Source organism: Staurois parvus, unplaced genomic scaffold (genome assembly GCF_062004578.1).
Source record: "Staurois parvus isolate SC_StPar_1 unplaced genomic scaffold, SC_StPar_1.0 ptg000840l, whole genome shotgun sequence".
Taxonomy (NCBI): domain Eukaryota; kingdom Metazoa; phylum Chordata; class Amphibia; order Anura; family Ranidae; genus Staurois; species Staurois parvus.
The window spans coordinates 1,699,454-1,711,942 of record NW_028318636.1 but is presented as its reverse complement, the minus strand read 5'-3'; the positions used below and the strand labels follow the sequence as shown (position 1 = coordinate 1,711,942).

The window sequence follows — 12,489 nt, the reverse complement described above, 5'->3', positions numbered from 1 at the left end:
TACAAAGAGGTTGCCTAATATACAGCTCTGGTAATGAGCTTTATTTCATATACTTTCTATCTCTTTATAAGCATTAAACTTTTTATACACTTTATACCTTTTATGCAGACAATTCCTACATTTTGGATCAAATGCACATTATACTGCAGCAGTGATATTGCACTCAAAAATATTTCATTTACATTGTTTATGCGATGCAGGAGCAGTTGTCAAAATATACATATTTCACAATAAAAGTTTTATTTTTTTCTTTTAACATGTTTATTTGCAACATATATAAATGTCCCAGCATGTGTGGATGGACATCAACAGGACAGACTGAGGAGACATTGTATATAGCCAACATTTCTGTACATTTGCCTTTGATGGACAGGTCTCATCTGTGCTTCACATGTATAGATTGCCTACACACAGCAGAAATAGATATGTGTTCAGAAGCAATATTCATGACAATGCATTCTATCAGTTCACCATGGTAGAGTGCTCAAGAATAGATAGTCATGACACCACGGCGGCACCTCATGACTGTGTTTTCATGAGTCACTGGTGGCCCGTGAACTGAAAAGCTGTGCATTCATGAATGTTGATTACACACACAAAATAGCTGCCTTTTCTGAATGTAATATCTGTATAACATAACCTTTAAACATATGTATATATATATATATATATATATATATATATATTTGTGGAAGTGTAACCTTAGTTTTAGCAATAGCTTCATGATAAAGTGTATCTTTCATTAGTGGTAGTCCATGACGGACTGTTGTTGGTGATCCCTATTCAGTGCCTTGAAGATGGGCTGGCTTCAGGATACTTAGCTAACATGCCTATTTCATCATATATCAGCCCAGGTCAGCCAGTATCTCCAATCTGGGGAAAATAAATGCTCAGCTAGGAGGGTATGAACAACTGCTAAGGTCAGAATAAATTGGTCGTAATTGCATTTCAAACTGGAGTATAGCTGGTGAACACTTTAAGTATGCCTTAGCCACAGGGGAGGACTGGGAACGTTTGTCCTGGGAAGCAAACACGAACTTCTGACATTTTCATAATTAAAACGGTTCCTTTTGAGCTAAGGGCACATGCACACTTGTCCATTTTGGTGCATTGACCTAATGCATGGGCAGTATAAGGTAGCCCTTTCATGTGAAAGGGCTGTCAATGCACTACAGCAGACAAAAACGTACCTGCCCCCCAAAACATATGGTAGTACTGTGCTTAATGGCATGCTGCAACACGGGGCATTGTGGAGAAGAGTTTGGATGCCATTTAAAATGAATGGTACCACAACACACCAATATACATAAGATGCATTACCACACATTGGTGTGAGCCACAGTGACTGGTGGCCATGGTGAAAGGTGAATGTGTCTTAAGATTTCTTAACAAGAAGTTGGTTTATTGTAACACAGCTTGCCACATATACAGTTGTGTTCAAAATAATAGCAGTCAGACATCACTAACCTGATCAATCACTGTTTTTGGTAGAAATAATATTTCTACATGGCAAATAATTTACTAGCAGGTGTAGTAGAGTAATAGAAATCCAACAGACCCAACAGTCATGACATGCATGCTGCTGATTCTGTGTAATTGAATCACTAATTGAAAGGGGCATGTTCAAAATAATAGCAGTGTGGAGTTCTATTAGTGAGGTCATTCATTCTTTGAAAAACAGATGGCAATTATTGCCCTTATTTAAGGAAGGAAGGCAGCAAATGTTGCACATGCTGGTTACAGTGCATTTCTCTCTGAAATTCTGAGGAAAATGGGTCGTTCCAGACATTGTTCAGAACAGCGTACCTTGATTAAAAATTTGATTGGAGAGGGGAAAACATATAAAGAAGTGCAGAAAATGATAGGCTGCTCAGCTAAAATGATAGCAAATGCTTTAAAATGGCAACCAAAACCTGAAAGATGTGGAAGAAAGCGAAAAACTACCATTCGAATGGATAGAATAGCCAAAATGGCAAGGACTCAGCCAACAATCAGCTCCAGGAAGATCAAAGAAGGTCAAAAGTTACCTGTGAGTACTGTTACAATTAGAAGAAGCCTATGTGAAGCCAAGCTATCTGCAAGAATCCTCCGCAAAGTCCCACTGTTGAAAAAAAGACATGTGCTGAAGAGGTTATAATTTGCCAAAGAGCACATTGACTGGCCTAAAGAGAAATGGCACAACATTTTGTGGACTGATGAAAGTAAGATGGTTCTTTTTGGGTCTAGTGGCCGGAGACAGTTTGTCAGACGACCCCCAAACACTGAATTCAAGCCACAGTACACTGTGAAGACAGTGAAGCATGGTTGCGCAAGCATCATGTTATGGGGATGTTTCTCATACTACGGTGTTGGGCCTATTTATCGCATACCAGGGATCATGGATCAGTTTGAATACATCAGAATACTTGAAGAGGTCATGCTGCCTTATGCTGAAGAGGAAATGCCCTTGTAATGGTTGTTCCAACAAGACAACGACCCCAACCACACCAGTAAACGTGCAACATCTCGGTTCCAGACCAACAAGATTGATGTTATGGAGTGGCCAGCCCAATCCCCGGATCTTAATCCAATAGAAAACTTGTGGGGTGACATAAAAAATGCAGTTTCTGAGGCAAAACCAAGAAATAGAGAAGAACTGTGGAATGTAGTCCAAACATCCTGGGCTGGAATACCTGTTCACAGGTGCCAGAAGTTGGTTGACTCCATGCAACACAGATGTACAGCAGTTCTCAGAAACATTGCTTATACAACCAAATATTCATTAAGTGATTCAAAGGAAAGCAAAATCTTCAAACATTTTTCAGTTTATATAGTGAATTTGAATTTGAGTTTGTAAAGAAGAATACAAACACTGCTGTTTTTTTGAACAGTCTAATATTCACTTTTCTTCAATTGTTTTAGAGGAACAACACAAATTTGATATATTTTTCTTCATGCTTTGATTTGGAATAGAATGTGTAGTGTTCCCAATGCATTTGTGTGTATGGAAATAAAAGCATTTAGAAGGATTTTGAGCTTTATTCACTTTTTTCAACATACTGCTATTATTTTGAACACAACTGTATATGCAAAAAAGGGCCATCGTAAATAATGAATTGTAAATAAAGAAAATACTTTATGAGCTAAATAAGATGACTGCTGCTCTGTAAAAATGATGTGGGGTCTCTTACAAAATGGGGTATTCTTAAAGTGCAAGAAAGAGGAAAATGAACTCTTAAAACAAAGTTGCAGCAGCTGAACGGATTTGGACAAATCCTCCACAAGTGATAAGTAAAAAAAAAACTCTCACAAAAATGCAGGAAAGTCATCAACTATCATAAAAGCATAAGAAATCTAACTTCTATTGCAAAAATATATGTAGGTGGCTGTTAAAACACTGCAACAATCACAAAAGTATATGGTAGTCCTGCACAGGAAAAACTTTAATAAATAAACTCACTTGCTACTGTCCATTTCTTGATCAACTAGTATCCAGTTTTGCAGCAGAATAGACAATGGTACTAGTAATCTTCCTTGCAGAGCCAAGCGAAATTCATTTAAGTTGTTGCAGGGTAGAAATCCATGGGGGAAAGAGCGCTCTAAACCTACCAGAGCCCCAGTCACTGGCATTCTGACAGGTGGGAGATAAAATTAGGAGATGACTATTGACAATGCAGAGCTGCTCCGAGTGACGTCACAGTGTTCTCCAGCTTTACTTCTGACGTGTTTTGATTGAAGGTTCTTTGAGAAAGATTGATGGTTCAATTGAAACTAATCAGAAGTGAAGCTTGGGATCAGATCTGCAGATCTGATCAGGAAGCAAATAATTATATTATGATGAGCATCTGTCACTGACTGCACAATGCTGAATGAAGTCTCAGTGAGGAGAAGCTCCACTTAGAGCCACCAGTCCAACATATATTATGTCCACTAGCCCAGGAGGTCAATGCTCTCCTGCTCTCCAGTCCAGTCCTCCCCTGGTCATCCACAATCCCAAAGGCTGATCTGTTTTAGTATACAGGTGAAATGAGCATTCAAAAACCATCCACAGCATAAAGGAAAATAAACCATTACCTTTCCAGTTTGCATAGATTATACATATTTTGTAGGAAAAAAAATCACACACAGTATTGTGATGAATGCAACCATGGTTGTAAGCAAAAGGAAAAACAATATTTCTACACAAATATATAATTCAGCAAAAATAATTAAATGCACTGGCAAAACATTGATCTACTATTGATTAACATTCAAGGGATAATTCTTTGATTGGTATGGTTGTCTCAAGAAAGCCTATGCAATATTTCATCAGTAGTCACATACTGTAAAGGTTGGTTGCAGTGTAAGAGTTTTTTTCACACCATCCATGTTTCCACATTTGAAACTGCTAAACCATGGGTAAAACACGTGGACAAATAAAAATCCATTTTCAACAAAGCATGTTTCCACTCCCATCATGTTGGGAAAAATGTATGCTGCATTTTCCTATACTGCTCTTCTTGGGCAATCTATTGAATAAGACATTCCTGCACAACAAGGGCATTGGGACTGAAACGGTCCAAAGGAGCATAACATTTGGAATTTCACATTTTTTATTCTTCTACAATGCAAGAGAGAGTCTCATGGACTATAACTAGTTTTAGTAGACTTTCTAGGTAACTGGATTCTTAGGACCATATCTTCTTTTTGACTGTTAAAAAGATGAACAGAAACACCTTTTGCCATTTACTCCATTTTGTAGTGTCTGGTTGCCAGATCTTCAAATGTTTTTGTCATACACGGCTGTGGCCTCTAGCTCAGTCTAAATGAGTCTCCCAGAGATTCATTAGAGTAACTGGAACACAGAAACCTGGGACATTCCCACACTCTGGTTCATATTCTGTCAATCCCAATAACTTCAATAATTCTATAAAAATACCATTTCTTATACAGTCAGTTAACAAAAAAATACTTAGTTCTCTAACATACTAGTGAATAGGGTTGTTTCTGTATTAAAAAAAAGTTGTTTTAAAAAACCTTGTACATTTTATTTCCTCATTTTTGGTGGGTGAATGGGTAAGGAGTTCACTGGTAGAAAGTTGGTATTAGGAGAGGAGGTGCACATTTTTCTTGAGCTTTCCTCTTAAAGAACTACACTATTTTACTGGGCTGGGCTTTACTGAACTGGTATCATTTTGCAAAGAGTTACACACTTGTGTAAGAAGCTCCTTGTTATGGAAATAGTAACCAATGTACCTGGTGTGCTAGGCTGGTATCATTTAAAGGGGAAGGGCTGCACTATGTCTTAAACAAAGATACTGAATAACATGTACAAGGGAAAAAATATCCCTAAAAAATAATGGAAGATCTGTGCATTCGCACCCATTAAAATGGAGCTTATGCAAAGATCTCATGGAATACCAGCTGGGCGGATTTTAAAATGTTTTCTCATCTATTAGCAGCTTAGTTTTAAAACAAGCAAGTCTCCTGTTTAGTCAGTCTTTAAAGTGGAACTCTGCTCAAATTATTTTTACTTTTTTTCAGGACAGTGAAGCAGAGTATGATCCCCCAGGAGGTCTTTGTTGCTGTTCATGACCCTGGAAAGGACATCACCCCACTGTCTGGCAGGACTATAACAGTTCAGCTTTGTTTTAAGCTGAACTGGATCCTCTATCAACTGCATTATCCAAATATTCCAAGAGTATACTAATAGACCAGCAACGAAAAATTAGAATCAAACACCCCTAGTGGGGTTTTCATAGGACTCCAGATCCCTGGTTGTCAGAGAATGACTGTGGATGATATATGCATCACACAATCAGCAAAAGACAATAAAACCTAGACAGAGGTCTGGGGAGACCTCTACAGACCTTTCGGGAGAGATAAACACAACCGGATTACAGCTCGGCCTCATATGGGTTAAATACCAAGTAATAATGAACACTTGCAAGTATCTCTGTGTTTCATCTTCATGCACAGATATTTTCCCACATTATGGAAAATCTTTTCATTGATCAGAGGTTGCTGTCTTCTATTGCACAGGTAAATCACCAAACCTAGGAAAACTTGGCTCACAGTGTTATTCAATTTAAGCACAGAATGTGTAGTAAGGAAGAGAAATCATAAGTATGCATATGTCTATTTTGTACATTCCAATTACCTACCCACTACCATTGAAAACAAATGAATAACCTTGGGTATACTAAAGAAAACTGGTCTGCCTGACAGCTGTTCAGGCAGACCTGATCGGGAGGTCCATGGAGCCCTATGGACAGGCAGGTGTAAACGGACTTGTGTCTATTTACACCCGCCTACCTCCGGTTCCAACCAGGTGTGGTAAAAAAAAAGGATACTCTACTGACTCCACTCCGTGTGGAAGATCCCTTACTGAAGATGTCTAGAACATGATTACACACAAGCTTCTAGGAAGTTAAATATGGTGTCACCCTAACACTGGTTTACCAACACTGGAGGAAAAATGTCACACTGTGCTAAGGTGTCCATAGATATTAGATGAAAACCTTCCAATCTGGCAATTATTGCCCAGATGGGGATATGATCTAATGTTTGTGGGGTCCCAGGTTATTGTCACAGATAAGGTTTGTCAGGAAAGAAGCACTCAGGTTGGAAAACATTGCCGAATAGTTATTGTTTACTGTCTGCTCAGCCAGCGCTATAGGTGTATGCAGTGCACCATCCCTGACTTCCTCTGTAGACCTAAACATACACAGTTGTACATGGTGCTCTTTCATTTTTAACGAACAGCTAATCTTTTTAGATGCCCAAGAGTGGTTAGATCATGCCTTCACATTGGACAGCCCTCTAATAACTATGGTAGCCTCTACATTATAGCCTCAAAATGTAGGTGGAGTATTCTAGTAAGGTAAAGGGGAATTCCAGCATCTACCACACCATTTTCTAACAATACAGAAATGCCATGTGTCCTGTATAAGCTATTAAGCAAATGCAGCCATTAAGAGGCTTAACATAAATTATACATCAAGAACACATTTGTATTGGTATGTGCTCTTTAAAGCTTATAAGAGAGCTTCTAGAGGAACAATTGTCACTTTTCAAAAAAAACAGACTGAATTTTGCATTGGAGAGATGAAGGTGAGATGCTGATTTGGTTGAGCTGCCCACGTACACATTCAGAAAGAATGCAAGCACTGCAGGTGGGATCAGCTACAGGGAGGGTATAACAGGTGAAGTTGCATTCTGTAGAATGTGGAACTTTTATACATTATCTATATTTTTGAGTGGTGATTCAACAGATCCACAGGTAAACTGGAATCTCCTCTTACACTTGAGTGGTTACTATAGGTAACAAGCCAGTTCCCTTACCCCTTTTAATATAACTCTTCATACAATAGTGCAAAAAGAAGTGCAGTTGTCCACAGCAGCCAATCAGATTCTAGTATTCATCTGCAGGCTCATAAAACAGGATTTCTATTTGGTTGTTACTACAGTTTGGACATTGCTTTGTCTTGCCAATGTGCTACAGGAGCAATGTTAACATTTTAAACTTGTACTCAATGTTAGCATTGTCTTTCCATCTCTTTTAGTATTAGCTTTAGACATTCCTTTGGTATAATGTACAAGACAACAGCTATGGCTATTGCAGCGTCATAATATTACAAATGGCCAAGAACTGTAGAAATTGTGTTGCTGCAGAATGAATGTGAAGAGCAAATAAAGACAAGCTATGACAAAAATAAAGATGTTCTGACTGCTGAACCAAAAAAGAATGAGTGAATCAGAAACTACAAGAGAAAAGAAGGTGTTTGAGACTTTGAGAGTAGGTGTTGCTGTTTAATATGTGTTCTCTTCATGATGTCTCTTATGACAGACATGAAAATGAGATTTGCATCATCCTGTGACTTTGCTATGGAAATATTTAAGAAAAAAAAACCGGGAGAAGGACAAATGGGGGAGCAAGAATGAAGAGGACAGGAGGTGTGGTAATGAAAAAGACAGGTGGTGAGAGCAGAGGTGAGCCAGGACTGTGGAATGAATGCAACATTAGCTGATTATTGCAGGCTGTCACTCCAAGAGCTCATTATCCCGTCTCTCATTGTGATGATACAATAACTTCCGCCAGGAAGAGAGCGTGAAGGGAGCAGATTAGTCTTATGTGTGGGGAATCAGAATGGCTCATAGCTGCTGGAGAGGCTGGGCAATCTGCAGTGTCATATAACATGCAATGAAATATAAACTATATAACCCCTGAAGTGAGACATAACCACTGAAGTGCCTTGCACAAAAAGGAACATCAAACTGCAATTCTTTCACCTAACCAACTGTTTGTCAAGCTGTCATCTCCTGCAGTGCAATATCATTCTGCAGTATGCGTATTCATTCTCAAGCATTCCACTCATTTCCTCTGTACTCTTTCACTACACAGTCAGAAGAGTAATTCTGGCAAATGGTTAGATTTATTAGAAATTGAAATATCCACAAAATGGTATATGAGAAGGGAACATCAAATAACTGGTATACAAATTACATGAGTCAGGGGGGTGCCTAGTAACACAGGGTGTTACAGAGGAAGTACAGCCAACAAGAGAAGGTGGATCTGATGGAGAGCTGAAGACACTCCATCGGAGAGAAAAAATGGAGCATGCACAGTTAGGAAAGTGATGAAACAAGGGAAGTGAAATAGAAGACCCATACTGCAAGACAAGGAATAATGGTAAAAGTGCTATAAAAAAGGGTGAAAGGAAAGAAACGTATTAAGCATAGATTAGCAGCAATATTTCCATTAGTCTGGTCATTTGATCAGACACGAAATGACTAAAGAGAGTACAGCAAACGCTGACTGTCTCTCATCCATGCAGATACATACAGTATATCAGTCATAGGCAGCAGCATCAACAGACTCTGTACTGTCCAGTCTTTCTAACCAGGGAAGTAAGGAGCAAGGCAATAAAGACATGGAGTTCTAAATGGGCCTGCTTTGCCAAGAGGACCCATAAATGGCCCACAGGCTTGTCTGGAAATTAATAATAAGTATAGGACTGGCCACTGTTGCATGAAACAAAACAAAATGATGATGGAGATAGACTAATCACATAGAAATAAAAAGTAATCAGTTGTGAACAAAAAAATGGCATGCATTAAGAAAAAGCAAGCTAAAAGTAGAGGTCATTAAAAAATGGAGTGTTGTGTACAGCTCCTAATAGCCTGGGCTCAGTCCAAATATGCCATCCAATAGATTTATTGCTTGCACAGTTTGGACACCAAAGTGCCATTTTGATCATTTAGTATTGCACTGTTGTAAAGAAGTGCTTTGGTAACAAACAATTTTTACCAGCGGAAACCCTGTTTGGCAGACATATTTAGGGCCCCCCAACCATTTTAATTTAATTCCTTTGTGTACAGGGTCTAAAAAAATGATCAGATAAAACTAGAGGTGCAACAGGCATGAAGAAGAATGTATGAAATTTGAAGAAGAATTTTCAAAACCTAAAGATTACCTCCACATTTCTGGGCAATTTGCAAGACAGTGAATTAAAAATGATTGCAAATAGCACCAATTATGTTTTGTTATATATTATTCCTCCACAGGCTTCTGAAATATCTCCTGTGTCCAGTGAGACATGTTCAGATTTTACTAGTTGCCAAGGGTACACGGCTGTCTACACCTGTCATTAGTTGTCTACAGCATGCCTGCCTGGCACCAATTTGAACATTTCCCAGTGGGAATAATGAATACTTTAAAAACCTATAAAATGATACATGCCATTTACAAAGTTTATAATTTTTGCTCTTCTGCCATAAAATATTAAACTTGCCAGAAAAGTGGAACTAAGCTTTAATATTTAAAAAAAAAAATGATAACAATTAGTCATTTTTCAAGAAATAAAGGACTATGAAAGATGAACAAGCCAGGAAAATAAATAAGGCAACAAGAGGGAAATTGGATGACTATTCTGTATACATACATACATACATTATTTTAATTAGAGACATTCCTATATTTCAAAAATAACATCAATTCTTTTTCCTCCCAAAATAGACCTTGTTGTACCCTATGGGAAGCAGACCACCTTCTCCTGGAAGTAGATAACTATACAACAATCCTCCATATTATAAGTGATAATGTCCAAACAGGGGTACGGGCCAATTATACTTCAAGCATGTGTTTCAATATAGAGACAGATGGAAGAAAAAACAGGGAGAGCTACATTTAACATTAACCCATTCAGCATTTTAGGGGTTAAGGCGAATGAATATCGCGGGAAGGGAAGACAGTTTAACCTTCGAGCTCCCTCTATTCACGCAGTGTAGAAAAGTTCACACCACAGGAGCTCAGTAACCCAATTGACCCTGTGCCCAACGACCAGAGTTAACCCTTTATCAACCAAAAGTGTTATTGCTCATAAATATAGAGTTGTACATCCGTATACATATATACACCTATTATATATAGAGGGAGAGAGTAAAAGTCCTTTCGTGTCACAGATTTTGAAAGCACAGATGGTCACCTGACAATTTAAATGCCCATGCATTTTCCATGCAAATCCTCCCATGCACATTCAGACACCGGAGGAGGAGACCCATAGTCTTCAAAGTTTGGGGGTCTCCCCCTCTGTATGTTGCAGTCCTTTTAGGATTGGGGAAGAGGCAGGAGAAACTCCTGAAAGTTTGTATAAGTTCATGGCTTCTTATCCCCATGTCACTACTTCATGCCACTGCGCAAGACCTGATTTGCTGCTATTAGCATCACACTGATGATGAAAGCGATGGCAAAGGCGCAGATTAAACTCTTACGCACGCAGGTCTGGCGGATTTGTTGATTTGGGGAGCCTGAAACAAAGATGTATCAAAATAAAACAGGACTCTGTTAGTAGTCATTCTAACAAGAAAAATGATTGGAGTTTGTTGTGAAGTGTATATATATATATATATTTATATATATATATATATATATATATACACATACACAGACACAGGCTGATCAGGACAACATGCACACAGCATGAAATTAGATTTTTCAAGTACAAAGCGGACAATGGAGATCACCCAAGCTCCAATACATGGAAAAACAAAAAAAAGTACAATCTGCAGCACCTAGATGCTTCACATTGGACTTTTTTGGGGTTTTTTATACATAGATAGATATTATTAATGTAACACATCTATCATAATTTACAATATTAGAAAGCTCATCTTTTGGTTTTGAATATACAGTATCTTAAAGGACTTTCACCCATGCTGGTTGAATTTAGCATCGTTCACTGTAAGGTGCGTGTATGGCTTATTGAACTATACAGGTGAAGATAAAAGAGATTACCAGCTTTCAGAGAGGGTGCTTAACAGATGTCAAACTGCAATGCAACACCCAAAAATGTTACAATCTAATTGTACAATCTCGTTTAGATTTATCTACAACTATGTCATGTGAGGGCCTACCTAATAAGATAAAAAATTAATGGATTATTTAGGTCGACCCCTGCACTGCAAAATGGTTGGCAAATCTAACTAGGATTGCATAGAGATGGTGCAATCAAATTGTAATTTGTGCAGCAGGGGTGGACTTACAACTCATGGGGCCCCCGGGCAATAGGGGACCATGGGGCCCCTGTGTCCTTGCCCACACTCAAAGCACACCCAAAAAAGCCTATAAAAATGACCAGGGGCATTTCATGGGGCCCACTACTGATCCCGGGCTCTCGGTGCAGTGCTTGAATGGTCAGTCTGCCCCTGGTGTGCAGTTAGCTTAAAGCCCAACTCCAGCCTAAACATTTTTGTTTTGCACAAAGGTCGGGAAGAGTTAGAACGTCTGCCAGGTTTTAGTTATCTGTGTCCTTGATGAGAAGATCTATCCTCTCTTCCTGTCCTGGTGACAGGATGTTATTAGAGCAGGAAGTAATAGGATATCTCTCTGACAGGAACAGATACAACAAACAAGTCAATTTATTATGTGGATTGGCAAGGGATTAACACACCTGTTAGGTCTTCTTGACCCAATGACACTCACACCCTCTGATTATTTATCATGTGTCATTTAGGCAGTGGAGGGGAACTTTCTCATTGAGAACACAGACATAAATAAAAACACATGACAGAAGCTGCAATTCATACCCATACTATCAAAAAACTAAAAGCAAAGCTTTGGCTGGAGCTGGGTTTTAAAACATTCTACGGGAAAAAAAGTTTGGGCTGGAGTCCCACTATAATGAACTATTAATTGGTTTTAGAGGTAAAACATGCATACATTTTTAAATAGTAGTATAAAATATAATTTGTATCAAGCATCAGACAGTGTTTGCTAGTACCACATAGCAGATATAAATGCACAATAGCTCATATATCAACACATTATTTGCAGTGGATTCAAAAAATCATTATGCAGACCCTCCAACATGACCCAATCCATGTGATGCAAAATATTTCACAACTGAAATCTCAATGATCAATTTAGCTGTCAGGTGAATTAATGTCACTCAATTAAATTTTGCAAGGAGTGTGTATACCTAGCAGATACTATATTTTTAGAAGGATTAAATGAAAGCCCAGAAGCAGAGA

The 12,489-nt window shown here is 38.5% G+C and overlaps 1 protein-coding gene across 1 annotated transcript in view; it reads right to left on the bottom strand.

Moving 5' to 3' along the window:
- Positions 1–219: 219 nt before the first annotated feature.
- The window catches only part of CABP7 (calcium binding protein 7), a 155,731-nt gene continuing 143,461 nt past the window's right edge, over positions 220–12,489 (bottom strand). Inside the window, exon 5 of the mRNA XM_089655454.1 lies at positions 220–10,767. Within this exon, the coding sequence (XP_089511580.1) occupies positions 10,640–10,767 (128 nt within the window). The 3' untranslated portion in view covers positions 220–10,639. The remainder of the gene's footprint in view (positions 10,768–12,489) is intronic.